The sequence below is a fragment of the Lethenteron reissneri genome, chromosome 22, assembly GCF_015708825.2.
Source record: "Lethenteron reissneri isolate LAM-NWPU_2019-01 chromosome 22, ASM1570882v1, whole genome shotgun sequence".
In the NCBI taxonomy this organism is placed as follows: Eukaryota; Metazoa; Chordata; class Hyperoartia; order Petromyzontiformes; family Petromyzontidae; genus Lethenteron; species Lethenteron reissneri.
This window is the reverse complement of record NC_083800.1, coordinates 14,741,801-14,764,795: the sequence shown is the minus strand read 5'-3', so window position 1 is coordinate 14,764,795 and position 22,995 is coordinate 14,741,801. Positions and strand designations below refer to the sequence as shown.

At 47.5% G+C, this 22,995-nt stretch overlaps 2 protein-coding genes across 7 annotated transcripts in view; both read left to right on the top strand.

The window, feature by feature from the left end:
- Window positions 1-1,216, top strand: part of LOC133345682 (transforming acidic coiled-coil-containing protein 2-like) — a 51,501-nt gene extending 50,285 nt beyond the window's left edge. For all 5 annotated transcript variants that reach the window (XM_061556647.1, XM_061556644.1, XM_061556646.1 and 2 more), the window contains one exon: window positions 336-1,216. In XM_061556647.1, coding sequence (XP_061412631.1) covers window positions 336-401 — 66 coding nt within the window. In that variant the 3' untranslated portion in view covers window positions 402-1,216. The remainder of the gene's footprint in view (window positions 1-335) is intronic.
- Window positions 1,217-10,723: 9,507 nt separating this feature from the next.
- LOC133345418 (arylamine N-acetyltransferase, pineal gland isozyme NAT-3-like) lies at window positions 10,724-22,733 on the top strand. 2 transcript variants are annotated; one of them, XM_061556144.1, is made up of 5 exons: window positions 10,724-10,933; window positions 14,844-15,043; window positions 17,712-17,836; window positions 18,928-19,228; window positions 20,643-22,732. In XM_061556144.1, the coding sequence occupies exons 2-5, from the start codon at window positions 14,873-14,875 to the stop codon at window positions 21,021-21,023; spliced, it is 978 nt and encodes a 325-aa protein (XP_061412128.1). In that variant the 5' UTR covers window positions 10,724-10,933; window positions 14,844-14,872; the 3' UTR covers window positions 21,024-22,732. The 2 variants fall into 2 exon arrangements, with proteins under 2 accessions (XP_061412128.1, XP_061412129.1); XM_061556145.1 differs by lacking the exon at window positions 10,724-10,933 and adding an exon at window positions 14,057-14,144 and having other exon boundaries at window positions 20,643-22,733.
- Window positions 22,734-22,995: the final 262 nt, after the last annotated feature.

The following is a 22,995-nucleotide window of genomic DNA, read 5'->3' as shown; positions in this document are numbered from 1 at the left end:
CCCTACAGCCACTGAAAGTATTACCGTAGTTTATGGGCAAATGTAAACATTGTACAAACAATTAGAATATTTGAAAACGTGATAACATGTGCAATTCTAGTGTGAGTGGTTTATTCAGCAGTGCTTTAGTCAAAGGTAAGTGTATAGTGGATAGTCCTACCATGGAAAAATTAAACGAGTTATGACGTCACACGTGTAAAATATTTTTGGAATAGCCCGCACCTCCATATACACCGCAGGGTCTAGTTTTGTTTGTAAAAAGTGGTCTACCCCGTGGGTTATATGCGGGAAAATACAGTAAGTATAATTTTGTCTAACTTGTGGGTTTTTTGCAGACCAAGGAGATTGAAGAATTGACCAAGATCTGTGATGAACTCATCTCCAAGATGGGGAAAAGCTGAGTTACCGTTTGATTTGAGATTTGGAGTTTTCGTTTTTTCACATGAAATTTAATTTGTATTGTAGACATTGACTCGATAGGTCCAAAGACAAACATAATATGATCATGCCTCATGATCGCGCAAAGAACAACTTGTACAGTTTCAACACGTACAGAATTTGTCACACCTCAAGAACAGAAGGATACGCTTTTGAATGCCTCACTCCGTCCGTAGTGCCGGTTCGTGCGTGTTATTCTTGTTGTGCCGCTCCCAGCCCACACGTTGCCTCCCCTCCCTCTCTCTCTTGTCCCCTGGGAAGCACAGCAGCATCCACACTTTCACTTCTCGCTCCAAGCACTGCATGGTTTAAACATCTTTGAATCTTTCAAATGATTTTCCGTGTTATGGGTTTGAATATTTGTACAAATTTTTTTGATTTTTTCGTATCTAATAAGACTGATTCGCATGAAGATGTCTACACAAACGTTAACAGTGCCGTTTTAAATGGCACATGCACTAGCCAAGGTAAAGTAACAATAGCTGGTTGCCGTTTACGTTTTGTAACTAGCTTTTATACAAGATTAATGGTCGTAGATTGAATGAATACATGTTAGTTGGTATTTCATTTAGTTTAGCGTTTATTTTTTTTGTGGAAAATGTCTGCGGTAATATTTAGCTTTTTGTGAATCCACACTGGCATCTTTGCCTTAAGCCGGGCTGCGAGCCCTGTGGGTGGATGTGTTGGTGAAGTAGGGCGTGCCACCGTTGACATATTGTTTTACTCTGTATTACTAATGCATGCATCTCGCATCATAATAAAAAGTGTTTTGAACTTCTTTTATTTGTAGGTTGCTTTTTACATTCGTTTAAATGTCTTGACCTTAAGGTATTGCATTTCTGAACACCTCTCCTCAGTCTTTGGGAAAAGTGTAAATATGGTATTATAATAAAACATCGAATTAAATCACTGTCATGGGTGTGTGGTAGTTAATATATGATATACTTGGAAAGTGTGTGTGTATGGGTCAGTGGGCTTCGATGCCATTGTCTGCACAAAGTTTCCCACTGGGCCGCATCACACTGCATTCCCCATGGTAACCATGGCAGCGTTTGCCAAACTCCTTCCTGTCTTCTTCCAACAGTCGACAATTTAATTGTTATAATTTATTGAATGCTCACAACAATAACCCGTTTTTTTTCCTCGGCAGCAGCTGGGTTGATCTGCCTGCTGTGCCGGGCTGGCAGGCCTGGTGCTAGTGGTAGGAGCCATGCTTTATTGTTGTTTTCTGCCTCCTAGAAGGGGACTGGACTGGTACGAGCAGCTCCAGGGATCCTCTGGGACTCAAGGTGTTTGTGTTAAACTAAAAAAAAAAACTTCTTATTTGACCAGGCAAGGCCTCCACTGAGCTATGTAGCTCTTTTTCAGAAGCGACCTGACCACATTATAGCTCAACGAAGTGGCTTATCGTCACGTGGAAATGTATAGCAGCCAAACAATCTTAACGTGTGTTGGTTCTAAATGTGGAGGGAAAAACGAAAGACCCGGATAAAAATCTACCCGACCACAGGGAGAGAAATACAAACTCCAACTATACAGCAGGCATAGTCAGGGTCGGGATCGAACCCATGACCTCTTGTATCACAGACGAGGTAGATCACATCTCACCACCGTGGCGCAGCTGAGGAATCCTCCAGGGGTTCGTGTTGTGGATACCTGTGTGCTTGTTCCCTGGACTTTTTTCTGACTTTGGGAGCTTGAGTGTTTACTAGCTCGTGCTGTGTTCCTCGGATACCCTTGGTCTAATCTTGATTTTAAGCTTTCATGACTGCAGGAATCCATACTCGTTGGTTCTTTCGGTAAAGTCACGTAGGTAGAAAAAATAATGGATCACGACGTTTTGATCTCAACACAAGCAATCGTCTTCAGGTGAATAAGTAATATTAAAAAAAAATTAAACACGCTTTTATGAAATGTACTAATAATGGCAGAACTCCACGACTCCAGGAAGTGGCCCCGAAGCTTGCCATAACGTAAGTGACCGTGGTCATTGACAGCCATCAGTTGAGCGTAGACAATTAGACCCAAGCCGAAACATAACATAAAAACCATCACCTTGCCATACATAGCAGGGGTTACCAAAAATATTTCCAAAATTTTGAACAAACACAAGATCCAGGTTTGATTCAACACAGTACACAAAATCCGTGATTTTATCCCACCTGTGAAAGATGTGATTCCTGACATGCAATACCCTGGTGTCTACAAACTAAGTTGTGTCTGCGGTAGCAGTTACATTGGGGAAACGAAGCGACATGTCTCGGACCGTTTTCGCGAACACAAGGCAGACTTGAAACACGGCAGAACCAATACCTCTGCCGTGGCTGATCACTGTTTAAACGCGGTGGGCTCACACACTAGTCTTTTCCGAGACCAAGGTACTCTGCAAACCTTCGGGCTACCATCAAAGATTTGTCCATAAAGCCATCCAGATTTATAAACACGGACAACTTCAACCGAGAAGATGGATACAAATTAAACAATCATCGGAAAGACGTGATCAACCAGGTAAAGTTTTAACTGCTTTGATGTTCCCTTCCTACCTACCAATATTAGCCGACTCTCAAATTTCCAAGCCCTAGCCAAGCTAGGCCCTCGCCGAGCTTATATTTACAAGCAAACTTCCGGGCCCCAGCTGACCTCTGGCCCTCGCTGAGCTTACATTTAGAAGCAAATTTCCGGGCCCCAGCTGAGCTCTGGCCCTTGCCGAGCTTACATTTTACATTAGCTGCCCCGCCCATCGCTAAACCTTTATAAACAGCCTGCCTCAGTAGATTTCCCCCTCTTTTTCACCTGAAGACGAAGCGACGAACAATACGAGAGCCGATGAGAATGAAGACAATGCAGCAATAAGAACACTATAATGGGGTGCCTAACGAGCGCACAAGGTAAGTAAGAACAACATTCAACACACGACAGCAGCAATGATAAGATGCATACGAACGCATTATGCAAGAAGGGTCTAACGGTTATCAACGAAAAGGAACAGATTTTGAGCGTGTACGCGATGCAGGTCCATCCCCCGCCGCAGTCCGATACGCCGCCGATCCTGATGTCACAGGAGGCGGAAGAATGGGACGTTGAGCGTCCGACTTGGCGGAAGAAGGTCCCGCCGGAGCAGGGTCATCCGCAGCAGCCGGAGCGTTTAGGGTCTGTGAGTCTGGAAGACAAACCAGACCCCTTCTAGGGATCAACCGGCAACCGAGGTGGCCCATCGGACGCATCTGACCCCGGCAGGGTAGTTAATGGGGATGAGGGAGCAACGCGCGGAGCAAAGAAGGGTTTCAACCACGAAGTGTGGACGTACCAGCGGCGTGAACCCGACCGTATACGTACACATTGAGGACTCCGTACCTCTATCAAATCAACAGGCCCCTGCCATGGCCTGTGTAATTTGAGAGAAGTACCCCCGGTACCTGGGGACAGTGGAGCCAGGCCCGGTCGCCTACGACTCATGGCATTTCGCGTCGCGATCGACGAGCGCACTGCTCATTACGGGCCTGGGTCTTTGCCGTAGCAACTTTCGCCGCCTCCCGCGCTTCCGTGACTCGGCGAATCGAATCGCGGACATGTTCTGGCAGGGTCAGCGCCGGTTCCTTGGTGGGCGCCCCTAGTTGCACGCCAATCGGCACATTTTCCCGACCATACCTGAGGAAGAACGGTGAGTAACCCGTAGAGAAATGCGGGGCCATACAGTAGGCGGACAGTACGCTAGGAATGTGAAGGTCCCAATCGGCCTGTTTTTTGTGCACCGTGTGACAAAGCATGGCAAACAAGGTACGGTTGAACGGTTCCACCATTCCGTCCGTTTGCGGATGGTAGGGCGAAGTGCGTATCTTCTTTGTGCCCAAAGCGTCACATACGTCGCGTAGCAATTTGGATGAAAAATTTCGGCCCTGGTCTGTGAGCAGCCGTTCCAGAGCCCCCTTGTCCATCACATAACCGTTCAAGAACGCATCCGTAATGGATGCCACCGATTGATCTGGCAGGGCCCAGGCCATTAGCCAACGCGAAAAATACTCCACCCCCACCAGCAGAAATTTGTTACCCCTGGCGGAAGGAGGAAATGGCCGAGGATATCAAGAGCCACAAGCTCATTAATTCGCATAACCCTAATCGATTGTAAGGGTGGAATATATTTTGTGCGTGATGGTTTCCGCCGAGCACATTCGGGGGCATGTCTGGATGGCCTTGGCGACATCAGCCTATCCCGGAGGGTTCGAAACGCCAACTCTTCCTCGGGTCCCCATTTAAACTTCTGATTTTTACCCGTCAAAACGTGCAGAGGCCTAGCGATGGTGGCAAAATTTGGAACGAAGCAACGATAGTAGGACGCAAACCCGACGAATCGACGCACCTGCCCCACGGAGGTGGGGGTCGGCCAGTCACAAACGCAAGAGGTTTTGTCCGGATCCGTGGCGACGCCGTCGGAGCTCACAATGTGACCCAAGTAACGCACAGATTGTTGCAGAAGATGACACTTCTTAGGTTTTAATTTTAGATTAGCAGACCACATTCTATCGAAAACAACCTTCAAGCGTTGGAGGTGTTCTTCGAACATGCGACTAAACACTGACATCGTCCAAGTATATGAGACATGTGTCCCATTGCAGCCCCGCCAACACCAGCTTCATCAAACGCTGGAACGTGGCGGGAGCAGCGTTCAGACCCATAGGAAGGCAGTTAAACTCAAATAGGTCCTGAGGCGTACTAAATGCCGTCTTTGGTTTCGACGCCTCGTCGAGAGGCAGCTGCCAAAATCCTGCCAAGAGATCGAGGGTGGAAAAAAATTTCGCTCCCGACAAGGCATCCAGGGAATCGTCCATCCGTGGCAGACACCTTATTCAATTTGCGAAAATCCACACAAAACCGGAGGCCGCCATCTTTCTTCTTAACAAGCACGACAGGGGCACCCCAAGGGCTATTCCATGGCGAAAATATGTCGGCAGCGAGCATTTCGTCCACCGCTCCCCGCATATGGTCCCTTTCAGCGGGACTCATGCGGTGCGGATTCATTCGTATTGGGCTCGCCACCCCGGTATCTATGTGATGGGATAAGAGTGACGTACGACCCAAGTCAAGATCGTTCCGGCTAAAGACATTGGCGTAGTCCATCAGTAGCGCCCATAGCGCCTCACGCTGCCGGCCGGACAGCAATGAATTTTCCCAGCACAGCTCTGCGATCCACCGATCGTCGGAATTAGCATTGTGGCTTGCCCCCACGGCCAAAACATGTGGACCACTCCCCTCGCAGTCCATAAATGCGGTGGTGGCGTGAGCCAAGACCGCACCGGCCGGGACCACTACGCCGTCCGGGCCCCCATTCAGAACTTGTAAGAACAGGGACTGGCCAGCGCGGACAATCGTCTGCGCGGCGACAAAAGAAAAACTCTTGGCGACGGAGTTAGACGGGGACAGCAGAATTCCAGTCGATGCGTTAACTTCCCCAAACTGTTTTCAATAACGTAAGGGTATGAGCATTTGTGCGCCAGGTGGAACCTCTACCGTGACATCCGCTATTGCTTGCACGGCAAAGCACGGCAATGGGCGACCCAGCCGTGATTTAAAAAAAAACATTGTCCGGCCCTCCGGCAGTTCCAAACAGTCTTGATCCACAACGACCTTAATGGGCATCCTACGAAGGAAGTCGGTGCCCAACAAGTAGGGCACCGCTAACGATCATGAAATCAAAACCGTCCCCGATGCGGCTACATTACCAATGGCGATATGAACTTCCACCTGTCCAATGATACCCATACTCCCCCCATTAGCAGAAATACACACGTCAAAAGCCGGTCGCACCCGTGAAGCCGGAATAGACAGGAGGTGGAAGATGACGTCAGATATAATAGTTGCCGACGCCCCGGTATCGACCAAAATCCGAACGTCCACCCCCTGTATAGTACCCGGTAGAGTGGAGGACCCCGACGAGGCCGCGATGACACGGCGCGCCAACCTTCTTCACTGAGTGGCCGTACGCGGCGGCCCCCCAGCAGCATCACGCACGTCGCGAACCGAAGGAACATTTAGCGTGCCGGAAGATGCATGAGGTGTCGCGACCGCGCCCAAAATGGCGGATTCGCGCCACGTGGCGCCCGCCGTGATCGTGATGGCGGCCAGTCCTTCCGAGACCGCCAGACGGGAGCCCTGCTCGCTTCCACTCGGCAACGTTTCCCGCGGTGGCACTGGTGCCGCAGACGAGGCGACCAGCGTGACGAGGTTTAGCAGAACAGCTTGGAGAGAATCGATCTGCTCCGCCAGCCGTCTTCCGCGCCGACGTCCTTGTCCGGTCCTTTGGTCGAGCCAGCCGCGGTCGCGGCAACCGGGTCCGTAGCACCCGGGGCCGTCAAGTCTTGGCTGAGCGGGTCATCATCGTCCGAAAACGGTGCAGGTGGGTTCTTTTTCTTGAGATGCTTGGACATTACTGCAGCGACTGCTTCGTCCAAGTTCAAGAGTCACTTCTGACACCACTTGTAATAAACCACTGCGACGATGATCTGTAACTTGTGTCTTCTTTATTATTTATTAATTCCTTGACAGCTGGACAGCTCCGCGCTCTTCGATCTGACACGGCTGCACTCCCGTTCCCGCGCGGTTAGATGTTGTCGCTCGCGCCAGCTCTCTCACACCCTCTCCCGCTCCTGCGCGCCGCTGACAGGCGGCTCACAAGGAGGAAGCCTCCGACCCGCCACGTGGCCGCTGGCGTTCCGGAGGCACGAGACGGGGTCACGCTCCCTGACTCCGCACACTGACCCCGAGCCCCTTCCGGCTTCCCCTTATATCCCCTGACCTATGTCACGAAGCCCCCCCTACAGCCACACCCCTTCCCGACCCTTCTAGATGGGTACTCCCCAGGGCCTTTGAGCACCGCCCTTGAATTTCGGCTCATCCCTCTGATTGGTTGATGGCCCAGGCGGCGGAGCCTATCCCACTGATCGGCGATCGTTGGTGAACTCTCGCTTACACAAACGTGCCAATTTCTTATTGCAGCAGCACCACCGGTGTGGTTGTTGGAAAGCGATCCACACAACGCTGAATAATTGAGTGCACGAGCGTTTTGCTGGTAGTTACAACCAGCATAATCGGGTAGTTGCCATAATTGTGGATTGTTCTCCAACATTCAGAATCTTGTTTAAGCTGAAGGAATCCGATTAGCTGTCGGAATCTTACTTACCACTTTTTCACAGATGTCCAGTTTTACTTGTGGTGCTGCGGAGGCAGTCAGACATTGGCACGTTTGCGCACGACGACATTTTTCACCGGCTGTGTCAGGTGGAGGAGGCTGTACGAGACATTTCACTTCATAATCAGAATCCGATGAGCTATGAAGCTCTTTTTCACAGATGTCCAGTAGGGGCAGGTAAGCAAGTTACTACAAAAAACACAAAACACAAACGTGATAGAGAAATGTAAATAAAAGGTGAGCCGGTCACTAAAAAAAAGTCAAATATTTTATTAGATACTGTATAAGTACATATTGTACAAGTACATTCTGTACATTCCTGACGATGTTTCAACACTACATCAAAATTTGGGCAGGGCAGTAAAACAACAGCCCCAAGGCACACCAAGACAACACACCCTCAATTTAAATGCACATTAAATCCTTACCTATCGATACACAGGTAAGGATCAACGTTACAAATCACATTGGCAAATGCGGTTGTTTCCAGCACCAATCTTCTGCTTCAAGATATTTTAAGGAATATTTATGATGTTAAGTGAGGAAACTCAGGTTAAATCTTGATTTAAAGCTTTCGTGACTGCAGGACTTCATGTAGATAGGTTCAATGAAAATAAAAAAACTACGTTTCGATCGCAACACAAGCGGTCGTTTTCTTTTCCTGATGACGACCGCTTGTGTTGCGATAGAAACGTATTTATTTTCTTTGAACCTATCTACGTGACTTCACCGAAAGACCCAGAGAATAGGAAACGAGGTTGTTCCAAAACGTTGGTGCTGCAACAGCAAGGGCTTTGTCGCCTCTTCCAATTCTTATCCTAGGGATAGTTAGAAGGCAATTAGACGTCTTAGGTTTTCCTGGGTTTGACAATGGAGTAAATTAATTAGCTAAGTATAGTGCACATTTGCCAAAAAGGATTTTATGAATGAAGAGAGTCCAATGTCGATTTCTTCTCGCATCAGGTGATGTGAGATTGAATTTTAAGAAGCGGTCACAATGATGTGTCCTCTGTGGTACATCCAGTGCAGATTGAAGAGCTTGCACGATCAGACCAAAACATTAATAATCATTGGTTGTGAAGGTCTTCTACACGTTCATTTCTGTCTGGTGTTCTAACTGGTTGGTGTTGTGTTCCTGTGGTGTTCACCGGTTGGTGTTGTGTTGGCGTGGTGTTCTCACTGGTTGGTGATGTGTTCCTGTGTTCGCACTGGTTGGTGATGTGTTCCTGTGGTGTTCTCACCGGTTGGTGTTGTGTTGCCATGGTGTTCTAACTGGTTGGTGATGTGTTCCTGTGTTCTAACTGGTTGGTGATGTGTTCCTGTGTTCTAACTGGTTGGTGTTGTGTTGGCGTGGTGTTCTAACTGGTTGGTGTTGTGTTCCTGTGTTCTAACTGGTTGGTGATGTGTTCCTGTGGTGTTCTCACTGGTTGGTGTTGTGTTGGCGTGGTGTTCTAACTGGTTGGTGTTGTGTTCCTGTGGTGTTCTCACCGGTTGGTGTTGTGTTGGCGTGGTGTTCTAACTGGTTGGTGTTGTGTTGGCATGGTGTTCTAACTGGTTGGTGTTGTGTTCCTGTGGTGTTCTCACCGGTTGGTGTTGTGTTGGCATGGTGTTCTAACTGGTTGGTGTTGTGTTCCTGTGGTGTTCTCACTGGTTGGTGTTGTGTTGGCATGGTGTTCTGGTTGGTGTTGTGTTGTCATGGTGTTCTAACTGGTTGGTGTTGTGTTCCTACGGTGAATTGTCTATAAAGTAACTAGCTTTACTACCCGGCTTCGCCCGAGACTTGGATTCTTGTCTTGGATTATTAGACGGCCTACGCGGAGGGTGGGGGGGGGGATGCGCGACGTCAGCAGGCACACTGCGTGACGCTGCCGCATGCGGGTGACATGACGTGTGACGTCACCGCTCACTGGCGTGCAAAATATATGCATTATTGCGCCCCCCCCCCTCCCAAAAAAATACAAAAGTCTATTTTTACACTTTTTGCATTGTGTACAGTCTGGAAGCTACCCACATGCCCAATTTCAAGTTTGTTGCATGTCGGGAAGTATGCTCAACATTTCGAACAGACACACACACATTCACAAATTTCCCTTTTATATAAATGCTGTAGTATTCTTATTGATTTGAAGCTTTCGTGACTGCAGGAATCCATACTCTTCATGAACAAATCTCTGAAGGTAGCCGGTAGGTTTGCAAAGTACCTCCGTTTTGGAAAAATCTATTTCGTGAGCCCACAGCGTTGAAACTTCCCACCTGATGACGGACGCTTGTGTTGCGCCCGAAACGTGATTTATTTTATTTTATACCTACGTGACTTTACCGAAAGAACCAAAGAGTAGAGTATTCTTATTGTTCAAATGTACTGTGTACATTAATGCATCTTATCAAATGTAATTTCACCCTAAAACGCATTTGCCCCCAGTGGCAGCCTTCTTCTGATATCAGAAAAATGTGGGTTTCTTAAACGTTGGGTATTTTGATGTTTCAGTCGTAAAAATATACCCAGCATCCCTGTGTCCAGCTGTGATGGAACAGCGTTTGAAACAGCACCCACGACACTCTCTACAGCATGTGTTTGTTTTCATAGTATGGGGAGATGCCGATTAAATGTAACGTGAAAAAGTCTTCATGAATGAAATGAGCATGCACCTATAATTATCTCCAAAGGACACGAAGCAGCTGACGTGAATCCAGCCCAACTGGTTCCGCCCGTGCTGAGTAGGGAACAATCGGCTGGTGAAACACAACGATGCTGCTCCCTGGTACACAACGACCAGCAGTGGCACACACAGACAAAAAACATGCCGTGTCTTGTCATGAGGGCAGCCATTAGCGCATGCTGGATGCGTAGACATTCTTTAACGACGAAACTTCAATGACACCATGATGCGTAATGTGGCCTGTGGCTCAAGGGGCCGCGTGCGTCGCGGTGTCCGAGGCGACGCTCTCCGCCTGCCGCGCCACCCACCGGCACCGCTACTACCCCGTGGCACATCGCGGTGGTGGGGGAGGCGGTGACAATGCACGCGATGCTGTCGATGCTCCTCCTCGTACCCTGTCCCAGCTGACGAGCCCCACTGGGGGCCGTCTCAAGTCTCAGCTGGGAGCCGTCTCAAGTCGGAGCTGGGAGTCGTCTCAAGTCTCAGCTGGGAGTCGTCTCAAGTCTCAGCTGGGAGCCGTCTCAAGTCGGAGCTGGCAGTCGTTTCAAGTCGGAGCTGGGAGCCGTCTCAAGTCGGAGCTGGGAGTCGTCTCAAGTCGGAGCTGGGAGCCGCTGTGGGATCAGCGCTGCGGCAGTCGCCAAGGAAGCAGCAGGTAGAGCGCTCGCTGCGTTTCCCTTCGTTACCTCTCGCGACGCTCGCCAACACGTAGATCGTGATGTCAGCATTCCCCACTGCCTCGCTCATGCTGTTAATCTACACTCAACGTGTTTATATTACTACTACACGCTTTTATTTAACTCACTCTGTCTGTTGTTGTATCCTCAAATCTTGTAACTCAATTTTAACCAACTTCCCAATGTCGTATCGACTGCAAACTTGGTATACGTATGTCATACTGGTGACAATTCTATATTCTATCATTAAAAATAAAGATATTTTTAAACCATCTTTTTAATATGTTATGTTTCGGCTTGGGTCTAATTGCCCACGCTCAACTGACAGCTGTAAATCACCCGGCACCTTACGTTGTGGCAAGCTTCGGGGCCACCTCCTGGAGTCGGTGGAGTTCAGCCATTACTCATACCATACATTTCATTAAAGTGTGTTTTTTTAAGTATTTCTAAATATTACTTATTTAGTTTTACCAGGTAAGGCGCACTGAGCGATGTAGCTCTTCTTCAGAAGCGACCTGACCACAAGACCTCTCACGTGTGACTTACCACGTGCACATTTATAGCGGCAGCCAATTACTCTCAAACCCAGCAGAACCCAGAGGGAATTCTACACGACCACGGGGAGAACATCCAAACTACAAATATACAGCAGACGTCAGGGTCGAGATCGAACCCACCAGGCGAGATGGTTAACATTTCGCCACCATGGCGCCCCCATTATTAATGATTAACTCCGCTAAATTGTAACTTTCACACGCGTTGAAGGGGTTGCATGCGGACACAGGCTGAGTAAGGATGATAAAAATAATATTTAAAAATACTTATTTTAAACACCCTTTAATGAAATGTACCGTACGAGTAATGGCAGAACTCCATGACTCCAGGAAGTGGCCCCGAGGCTTGCCACAACGTAAGGGGGCCGTGGTGATTTACAGCCAACGTCAGTTGAGCGTGGACTATTAGACCCAAGCCGAAACATAAGGTATAAAAAAGATTTCTTAAAAATATTATTTTTTATTTGTAATGATAGACTCTAGTATTGTCATCAGTATGACATAAGTATACAAAGTTTGCAAGTCGATACCATATTGGGAAGTGGGTTAAAATTGAGTTACAAGATTTGGGGATACGACAACAACAACAACAACACCAGACAGAGTGATCTTAATTTTGGAGCTTTCGTGACTGCAGGAATTATTCTTTGGTTTTTTCGGTAAAGTCACGTATAAAAATAAAATAATAAATTAAATAATAGCATACGACGTTTCGATTGCAACACAAGCAATCATCATCAGGTATAATGAAATAGCGACATAGAATATAACCAGAAAACTATAGACAGACATATAAGCAGACAGATATCACCAAGATACATAGAGAGAGCAACCCAGGTACAGAGAGAGGTGATCGTCTCTGTGGGGTGGCCTTAAATAGACAGAGGGGGGCGGAGGCAGAGAGAGGGAGGGGGTAGGGAAAACATTTACATGTCAATGAGTACGAAGGGAGGGGAGTAAGGTAAGCAGGCTTAGAGGGAGACAGAACACACTAAATTAAATAACCTAGCAAAGTATCGAAATGTTATGTAAAACGACACAGAGAGTCGGTCAACACACAATTAACGCATTGCCTGGTCGATTACGTATTTCAAAGATTGCTAAGTTAGAATTTAAGTGTGAAAATTCCAAAGAAAGACAAAACATAAAAAAGAGGAACGGAGACACACAGACAGAGCAGAACCTAAGAACGATACAAAACGAGTGTAGACAGAGAAAATTACACTAAATATACAGGCAGAGAGAGAGAACAAGAAACCCAGAGAGAGAGAAAAAGGTAAACTTGGAACTTCCCCGTAGAAGTGGTTCAATCTTAATTTTGGAGCTTTCGTGACTGCAGGAATTATTCTTTGGTTTTTTCGGTAAAGTCACGTATAAAAATAAAATAATAAATTAAATAATAGCATACGACGTTTCGATTGCAACACAAGCAATCATCATCAGGTATAATGAAATAGCGACATAGAATATAACCAGAAAACTATAGACAGACATATAAGCAGACAGATATCACCAAGATACATAGAGAGAGCAACCCAGGTACAGAGAGAGGTGATCGTCTCTGTGGGGTGGCCTTAAATAGACAGAGGGGGGCGGAGGCAGAGAGAGGGAGGGGGTAGGGAAAACATTTACATGTCAATGAGTACGAAGGGAGGGGAGTAAGGTAAGCAGGCTTAGAGGGAGACAGAACACACTAAATTAAATAACCTAGCAAAGTATCGAAATGTTATGTAAAACGACACAGAGAGTCGGTCAACACACAATTAACGCATTGCCTGGTCGATTACGTATTTCAAAGATTGCTAAGTTAGAATTTAAGTGTGAAAATTCCAAAGAAAGACAAAACATAAAAAAGAGGAACGGAGACACACAGACAGAGCAGAACCTAAGAACGATACAAAACGAGTGTAGACAGAGAAAATTACACTAAATATACAGGCAGAGAGAGAGAACAAGAAACCCAGAGAGAGAGAAAAAGGTAAACTTGGAACTTCCCCGTAGAAGTGGTTCAATCTTAATTTTGGAGCTTTCGTGACTGCAGGAATTATTCTTTGGTTTTTTCGCTATTTCATTATACCTGATGATGATTGCTTGTGTTGCAATCGATACGTCGTATGCTATTATTTAATTTATTATTTTATTTTTATACGTGACTTTATCGAAAAAACCAAAGAACAGACAGAGTGAGTTAATAGAAAGCGTTTAATAATTCACGCGTCTGTGCCAAGTCGCCGCTGTGTGCATAATCATCACCACCATCATCATGAGATGATGGTGATGATGATGGTGATGTATCTGTACCAGCACGGGGCCGCAGCGTCGCCCAGTGAGCACTGCTGCTATAGATGTCCACACGAGCTATCATTAGTGGCCAGGTCCCTTCTGAACAAACGATGTATAGCTCAGGGGACCTTACTTGGTAAAACAAATAGTCTAGTTCGTTGGCACCGACCGCCAGAATTGTCTGGACGGCTCCGTGCTCCAGCTCCTCCAGCCGCTCCTGCTCCCGGGTTGGGCGAGGGCGCTCCCAGCAGCCAGTCCAGCGCGGCTTGGCGAGCGCGTCGCTCGCCGGTCTCCGTACACATTACCCGAAGACAGAGAGGAGTCTACCTGCCATGGTGTCGCGGATGTCTTTGTGAGTACTTGTGCCGTGAGATGACTTCGTGACAAAGTCGTACGCCCAGACCCCGAGACTGCGGCGTCCACGACTCGCTCCCCTGTGGCAGCACTGGCAGGTTTTTTCGCTTGTCTCTCCAGACGCGGTCCAGGGCGCCGCGGTGGCAAGATGTCAACTCCCTCGCCTGGTATGCAGGATTTCGAGGATTCGAACCCAACCCTGACGCCTGCTGCTATATATTTGAAGTTTGCATGTTCTCCCCGTGGTCACGTGGATTTTTCTCCGGGTCCACCGGTTTTTCCCTCTACATTTAGAATCAACATCAAGCGTTTCGAGTATTTGGCTACTATAATTGTCCACGTGGCGTTGCGGTCGATGGAGTCGAGGGAGACCTTGATGTCGATGTAGGCCACGTGGAGTCGTGACAGTGACCTCGGGCTCACATTGGACCTGCTCAGATGTTGAGATGACATTTTGATAGCAGCAGTTGCGTGGTAAATAGCCTCCGAATGTCTCTGATCTTTGGGAGATTTTGAGAACACTGGCATTCCACAGGGGTTGAATTCCCCAAGATGCACATCCTCCCACACAGCCTCGGGAAGCTGCGAGCCACATGGTGAGCGGAGAGGCTGCTGCGTGAATCAGAAGTACCTTTTCCAAAGGTCGCGGGCGACGATGATTTCTTTGCACACGCATTCATTTCTTGTACGCCGGCAGACGAGCAGCCGCCATACTGCGGACCGATCATGGATGTGGGCGCTTACCTGGAGCGGATCTGCTTCGTAGGCAGCACAGCCCCCAGCGTGGCATCGCTCCGCGCCCTCCACCGTGCCCATGTGCTGTCCGTGCCGTTCGAGACCCTCAGCATCCACTGTGGGGAGCCCATAACCCTGGACCTGGAGAAGATCTACCGCAAGGTGATGACGGCACGTCGCGCGCACTGCGATCAGCACAGCGCGAGAGTTTCCGGTGATGTGGGTTTCACGCAAAAGTTAGCAATATGATGGATTTACACTGCAGCATCTGTATGGCTCTCAGAGTGTGTTTTCAGGAATGTACGTATGTGTTGAACTTATTTCGCACCATATATACAGCCGACCGCGCTAATCGGAGGTGTGGGGGGAGGACAACAAACTAAACACAAAAAGCGGTTTAAAAAAATTCGTTTTCAATTTAAAGAAATGTGTTTGCAATAATGTGCTAATTTAATTTGAGGACTCTTAATGATTTCGGAAAAGTATTTGTCAGGACTCGATGGTTATTCAGATAACATGGACATTGTTGCCATGATATTACTCGAGCACGACAGTTCCTTGCCCATAATATTGTCGTGCCGTATATAAAACCCCACGAATATTTCAGTGTTCCCTTAGACTGTTAGACAATCCCTTGGCGACCTCATCTTTTCCAAGAATGTTCCTGACCGTGACAACTTCTGCCCACTTTACGGACTTTTTGGAGTTAAAGAATATACAGTAAATCAAAACCTATTCATGAATCTCACAGTAGTGGGGCAACTCGAAATCTACTTTTTATCTACACCGACACTTGCATGCATTTCATCCGCACAACTAGTTTCTCTCTGTATACAATCTACACTGGACACATTGGTAAATGTTCTTGGTTCTTTCGGTAAAGTCACGTAGAAGGGAAGTAATAAAATAATACAAATTTAACATAAAATAATTCTCACGACGTTTCGGCCACAACGCAAGCAGCCGTCCTCAGGTGAAGAATGAAACACCACCAAGCTTGGAGCGTATATTTAAGCTGGGTTGGAGGGGGGAAGAAGAGTGCCTTGACTAAAGAATTTGCATATCAAGCAGAAGTTTGTAGGTGGGGGAGTTGATAGGAACACATTGCCAGTGAACTCAAACACGTACGCCAAGCTCTTAAGGCTAATGGTTACTCCGACTACACAATCCGCAAAGCCATCACTCCAACCATCAAGAAGGATCGTATTGAGGAGCCTTTCAAAACCATCACCTTACCCTACATTGCTGGGGTCACAAAAAAGATCTCCAAAATCCTGATTAAACACAAGATCCAGGTCCGATTCAACACAGTACATAAAATCCGTGATCTAGTCCTGTCTGTAAAAGATGTGGTTCCAGACATACAGTACCGTGGCATCTACAAACTAAGTTGCCTCTGTGGTAGCAGTTACATTGGAGAAACCAAACGACATATCTCGGACCGCATCCGTGAACATAAAGCAGACCTGAAACACGGTAGGACAAACACCTCAGCCGTAGCAGATCACTGTTACAATTCAGTGGGCTCACATGACATTGACTTCTCCAAGACAGAGGTTCTCTGCAAGCCATCTGGCTACCATGAGAGATTCGTTCATGAGGCGATCCACATATACAAACACAGAGACAATTTCAACCGAGAAAATTGATTCTGGCTCAGCAATCATTGGAAGGACGTAATAAACCATTTCGGATCTTAACTGATTGTCTTCACGTTTACGGTGACTTTCAGACCGCAGTCCACTCAATGGCATTGACTATATATCTTGTATTCTCCACAGGGAATGGATTCTTTGCTCTGCTGCAAGTCTCCTTTCACTACTCTTCCATTGACATATTTCGTTGCTTCCTCTTAGTATCTTTCACGCGACGGTCAATGGTATAGTGTATAGCAGATTGTATAAATAGTATAAAATTGTAATGTTTAATACAATTTATAAGGTAATATACAGTATCGTAATTGTATAGTGAATATACAGCAGTGTGGTATATAGTAGGGTGGGTAAAATAATACTTAGTGTAATATTATAGACGAAGGTATAGAGTGGTGTATAGTAATACAGTATATAATTTAATGTTGAGTTTGTCTATGGTAGTATATAGTACGGGGTAGACCCGTGTGATGTAAGAGAAAAAAGTTTAGCTGGAAGCATATTATATTTTTTGCGACATAGAATTGTAATGTATTACTTACTTTTAGTAGCTCAGCTTATTGGAGAGTATATTTAGTATACTGATGATACTATGTAGTTTATACTTTCGTTTTTTTTTACGTGGTTGTTTAGCAACTGCAGCTACATACTATTAACATTCCTCCCCTTTGTTAATGTTACCCCCATCCCCTCCCTTTGATGCTGCTAATCCTGCATAATGCACAGGCATAATATGACTTTGAAACCCCCCCCGCCCACCTCCTACGCATTTCGCATAAATATGCTAAATTCCTCTTGATATGCAAATTCTTTAGTCAAGGCGCTCTTCTTCCCCCCTCCAACACAGCTTAAATATACGCTCCAAGCTTGGTGGTGTTTCATTCTTCACCTGAGGACGGCTGCTTGCGTTGTGGCCGAAATGTCGTGAGAATTATTTTATTATGTTTCATTTTTATTATTTTATTACTTCCCTTCTACGTGACTTTACCGAAAGAACCAAGAAGATGAATCCCTGCAGTCATGAAAGCTTTAAATCGAAACATTGGTAAATATTGACAAATATCACATTTATCTTATTTGTCATCTAAGGCGCTATAAACCTTAGGCGGATTTTTTGTTGTTGTTGCAACTGACTACTGGCTCACGGGCCGCGTGACAAGGCCGTTGCGTGCCGACAGATTGTGAAGGAGCGGCGAGGAGGCTTCTGCTACGAGAACAACGGCCTCTTCTCTTGGCTGCTGCGGCAGCTGGGATTCCAGGTGACCCTGTGTTCAGCTCGCATGCTGAGCCCCTTCACTCACAGGTAACGCCTACCTTTACGCGTATCTTGACGTGGGTCTCTCTCTCTCTATGCCATACACAACATGATTGATTCTGCAAACACTGACCCTCTGCCAAGGGAATGTGTAATTTCCACAATTGGGCATAGGGCCAGCAATGGACGTACAAGCACTACCGACATTGTTCATTTTTGCCCTGCACGCCTCCCGTTCTAAACATCAACGTGACGTGCAGATGGAGCTGTGGCGCAGGGGTTAGCGCACTACGAACCCAGCCACCCGAGTTCAACTCCTGGTCACGGCTAACATCAGTGGCGAGTGATACTCAACTGATCCTGGGTGCCTCGCTTTCAAAAATCCTGCACTGACCAGCGTGGGGGAGTATGCTCGGCGTGGAGATCTTCATCCAGCAGTGGATTGACAAAGGCTACACTTTGTTGTTGTTATTCTGTAGCTTTGCTCTGGGACCGCACCTCTCTTACAACTCGGATAATCTCAGAGCAGTCCAAGCGTGATGTCCTTTGTGCCAACAGACACAGTCATTTCCTTTTGTTTGAATGAAATTCCTCACCTATTGCGCTAAACTGTTTAATGTACCATACGTAGCCAACCGTACTAATCCTAGGTGTGGGGGAAGTACAACAAACCCTCGCCTGGTATACAGGAGGTCGTGGGTTCGATCCCAACCCTGACGCCTGCTGTATATTTGGAGTCTGCATCTCTAACTGTCTCGCCGTGATTGCGTGGATTTTTCTCCGGGTCCTCCAGTTTTTCTCTCCACATTTAGAAACATGTGTTTAGTGTATTTTACTTCGACTATAAATTTCCACGTCATAAGCCACTTCGTTAGTGGCCAGGTCGCTTCTGAATTAGAGCTACATAGCTCAATGGGGTTTACCTGGTAAAATACATAGTTTAGCTTTAAAACAAAAAGCAGTTATAACGAAATTAGTGTACGATGGTTAATCAGAGCAAAATGAAATAAAATCCAATTAAGTTGATGTTATTAATGATTGTGTAATGTTAACATCAATGTGAAGGGGCAGTAGCGGTGGAAGCATTCGCGGCCGTGGCCACGGCGGTGTCCAGATCCTGAATGTGGCCTCACGTGCAGGTACGGGCCTCCTTTTCAACATCTCATGATCCTCGTGAAACTGGGTGCAACGGACGGCCAGAAGTGTCCATCGGCGCTTCCTTCAGGGGAGCGACAGCTCGAGAGGTTCGTGGTGGATGTTGGCTTTGGGAACGGCATGCGGGAGCCGCTGGAGATGGAGAGTGGGCGGGAGAGCGAGCAGGAGTCTGGGACGTACCGGCTGCGCAGCGACTGCCCTGCCGGCTGGTGGAGCCTGGAGGAGGCCTCGGTGGAGGAGGCCTCGGTGGAGGAGGCCGGCGGTGATGGGATCCAATTGAAAGATGTACGCTCGCTGCACACTAACACAGCGACACGCGCCTGCAACATTCCCAGCAAGTCTATACAATGACTCCACTAACCATCGCGATCCCTCAAGGTGCTGTGCTGCCACAGCCACCGTACTCCAGCACACGAACTGATCTCATCGCGCTCCCCCTCCTTCGGTTGCCATTCCGTCGCCAGCGTCATACGCTGGCTATTGTTCCTTGTAGCGGCGTGTCCCATTCAGGAGTTAGCATGGGGGTGGTGATGTATCGCTCTCAACGTTGTGTAACTTAATCACCTGCAAACTGCTTTTTCCATATCCCACACCTCCGATTAGCACGGTTAGCTACGTACGGTGTGAACGAAGTTCAAAGTACATACATCTCAGCGAGTTATTGTACAAAACAATTCCTGGATTTGTAAGTGTGTGTCGTATTTTCTGGTAATTGTGGTGCTGGCAGTCAAAAACATGTTTTTTTTCAACAGCTGGCCATTTTAGTCGTCTCATGTGTAATGGTTTTTTTTTACTGTTTTGTCATTGATATATCACATTTCTCTTTCGCAATAACTCTTCCAAATGCATGATTGGCCACCTCTCCCCATTTTAATTTGACAGCCGAGTTGTACTTTTGTACCGACCACCTCTTTACAACGATAATGAAACGGTGCGTTCGGGATCGTAACCAAGCAGAGTTCGCAAACCTGTGCATGCGATCGGAACTCGGCTCTTAACTCGTTGACGGCACCAATGCCATGAGGCAGAAATCCATCTCCGGGTGAGCGACCGGCTGTGCAATCGCTGACTCGGCGTGGATCCAGCCGCAGAGTGCAACATGCAGCTGACACGCACGACAAAGGCAGAATATCAAGACGGCGCAGTCGATCAATGTTCAGAGTGTAGATGCTTACACGTGTAATAAGACTCTTTGAGACGACTTCTGGAATCCGTCTTTTATTCACTTTGGGTTACATCTACTTCACGCTGCTGATAGACAACGTGAAGGGACAGATAGACCGAGAGAGACGCACTGCCACGTGGCAACTCGGAGCCCCGCGCTTCCTCCATTGGTTCCCGTTCTGACCACGTGTCGTTCCTCTCTACCCCTATTTAATCCCCGGGTCACGTGGTACGCTTCAGCCAATCCTCGTTAGCCTGCATCGAATCTTCCAGGCTCCTCGTCAGCTGCCGGGACCACGCCCCTGACTCATCTCCCCATTGGCTGAGGCCAAAGCCAGCAGAACCAATCTCCATAGCTGTCACCCTTCCATCACGTCAGGGCCATGCCCCCAGGCTTCCCCCCATTGGCTGTAAACCAGGACCGGCAGAGCTAATCACCATGACAAGGTGTGATACATCAGTGAGCCGGATATATTCTCATTACACATGATTTCTCTTGTTTAAAAATAATCCTCGTTGTGTTTGTTAATTGCAGGTAGAACTGCAGCCACCTCGTGCGGGAGAAGACGAATGTTGGACAGTGCTTTACAAGTTCACAACAACCGCACGTGGATTTCTGGAATTCTCAGACATGTGCCAGTACAACCAGACGTCACCGAGCTCCATGCCCGCGTCTAAATCTCTGTGCACCCTTCACACGCCTCAAGGTCGGGTCACCTACATGGGCCGACGTCTCACCAGCACCACCGTCAAGCCGGCGCGGAACCATCGAGTCCGCAGGAAGAGCAAAGCCGTCCGTGAGCTTTCCGATGAAGAGATCCCCATCGTGTTGAGGGATGTCTTTGGAGTCGTTCTCAAAAATCCATTGGTGCCAAAAGATCGTGCCATTGTACCTGAAGAGTGCGATCAGTTTTAATGTTTTAGAATTGTAACACGGGAAGGCCAACGTGCATCTGGTGTTACCGTGCATCATGCATGCACGCACGCACGCACACAAACACGCAAACACAAAGACACTAGATGAGCACCCACCAAGGCCTCTTTAAGCACACGTTCTATGGAGCATGGCGAGACCAGCATGGTCTACATACGGGGTGGTGGGGCTGGTTGTCGGGGTGCCATGTATCTCGGCCTCGCTGTGCGCTGCGTTGCACCGCTAGTCGAGTAGACAACCATGTGTTCAATAAACCCTCGAAGCCAGGATGACCGTCCAACTCCGATCGTCATTTATTGATTGTAACAGGTAAGACTGGTGAGAAAACACAGATACAGCATCTGTTATAATTCGGAAACACCCACACAATGAACACCACAGCATCAGAACATTGTCTCAGATAACAATAGATCCTGGAAGGACCAGGCCCCCACATTACCCCTGAACAACTAGACAAAGGCACAAGCTGGTGCGTTGCATACAGTCAAATAGTGTATTCATCCCACTGCACCCCAAATGTACAGCATTACACTTAACACTAAACTGTGGATGAGATACTTCGTCATCACTCTCAGGATCGCAACATAGGCACAAGTCTGACTCGACCTACTAAATCACAAGTAACATCCACAATAAGGAAAGTCACAGGCTTCGTTACTAACTAGGCCTCGTATTTACTACAACAACTTAACGGCACCATAAAGGCATTTACGTTGCTATAACGGTCATTCCAACATTACAACAGAATTTCCAATATTATAAGAATATAAACAACTTACAGATAATGCTTCTTAAGCTCCCACAATGGACAAGTGCGGCTGTGGTCTCACTGAGATGCGATGCGTGCCGCCATCTTGACTTATCTGTGTAATGGCTGACGCCCGCGTGGTACAGTGGAAATCTAACATCGTCACTTCCTGGTCACGTGACCAACATTAGCATCAAAAAACAGGAACTTCCTGTTAACGTACGCTCCCCATCTGCCGTGAGGCAAGACACTCCCCGTCTGGTATCTAGGAGATACCACCATTTATTTCCTATCTCATAAACAAGTATATAACAACTTCAACGGGTCGACTTATTTGTCCATATCTTTGCGAGAGAGAAGTAGTACTATCTCGACTATGGGCTTGATGAAAGTTCTTGCGACTCCTTGCTTCGCAATCATAACCTCGACCTTTCGAACTTTTCCATCGGCACTTGGAATCGACTTGAGGATGCGGCCCATTGGCCACTCATTCCGTTTGGCTTGGTTGTCCTTCAGTAGGACGAGGTCGCCTTCTTGGATGTCTGGTCTATTAGACTGCCACTTGTTGCGCACTTGGAGTGTCGTAAGGTACTCGTTTTTCCAGCGACGTCAGAACGTGTTCGCGAAGCTCTGCACTTGTCTCCATTGACGTCTGTAGAGGTCTGCAGTGCTGGCCTCCTCGGTAGGTGCTGTGAGCACATCTGTCTTTTGGGTAAGAAGTGTAGCAGGAGTCAAGATGAATGGTGACTCCGGGTCGGTTGAGACGGGGATCAGGGGTCTTGAGTTAATTATGGCTGAGACCTCGGCCATGAGAGTGGTCAAGACCTCGTGAGAGAGCCGTGTGGACCCGACATCACATAGCATGGAGTCGAGAATGCGTCGAGCAATCCCGATCATGCGTTCCCAGGCTCCACCCATGTGCGAAGAGTGGGGAGGATTGAAGATCCATGTGCAGCCTTGATCACTAAGGTATTTTCTGACAGAATAATCTTCGACATTCTCCGTATTGATCTTAAGCTCTTTACATGCTCCTATGAAATTGGTTCCACAATCAGAACGGAGTTGCTTGGCTGGCCCTCTGATGGCGAAGAACCTCCGGAGTGCATTTGAAGTATTGGAAATGACGGCAGGAACTTCTTGACGGGTAACCCACTTTTATTAAATCTTGACGTGTCACAATACAACGTGTGGTCTCTATTCTTCTGA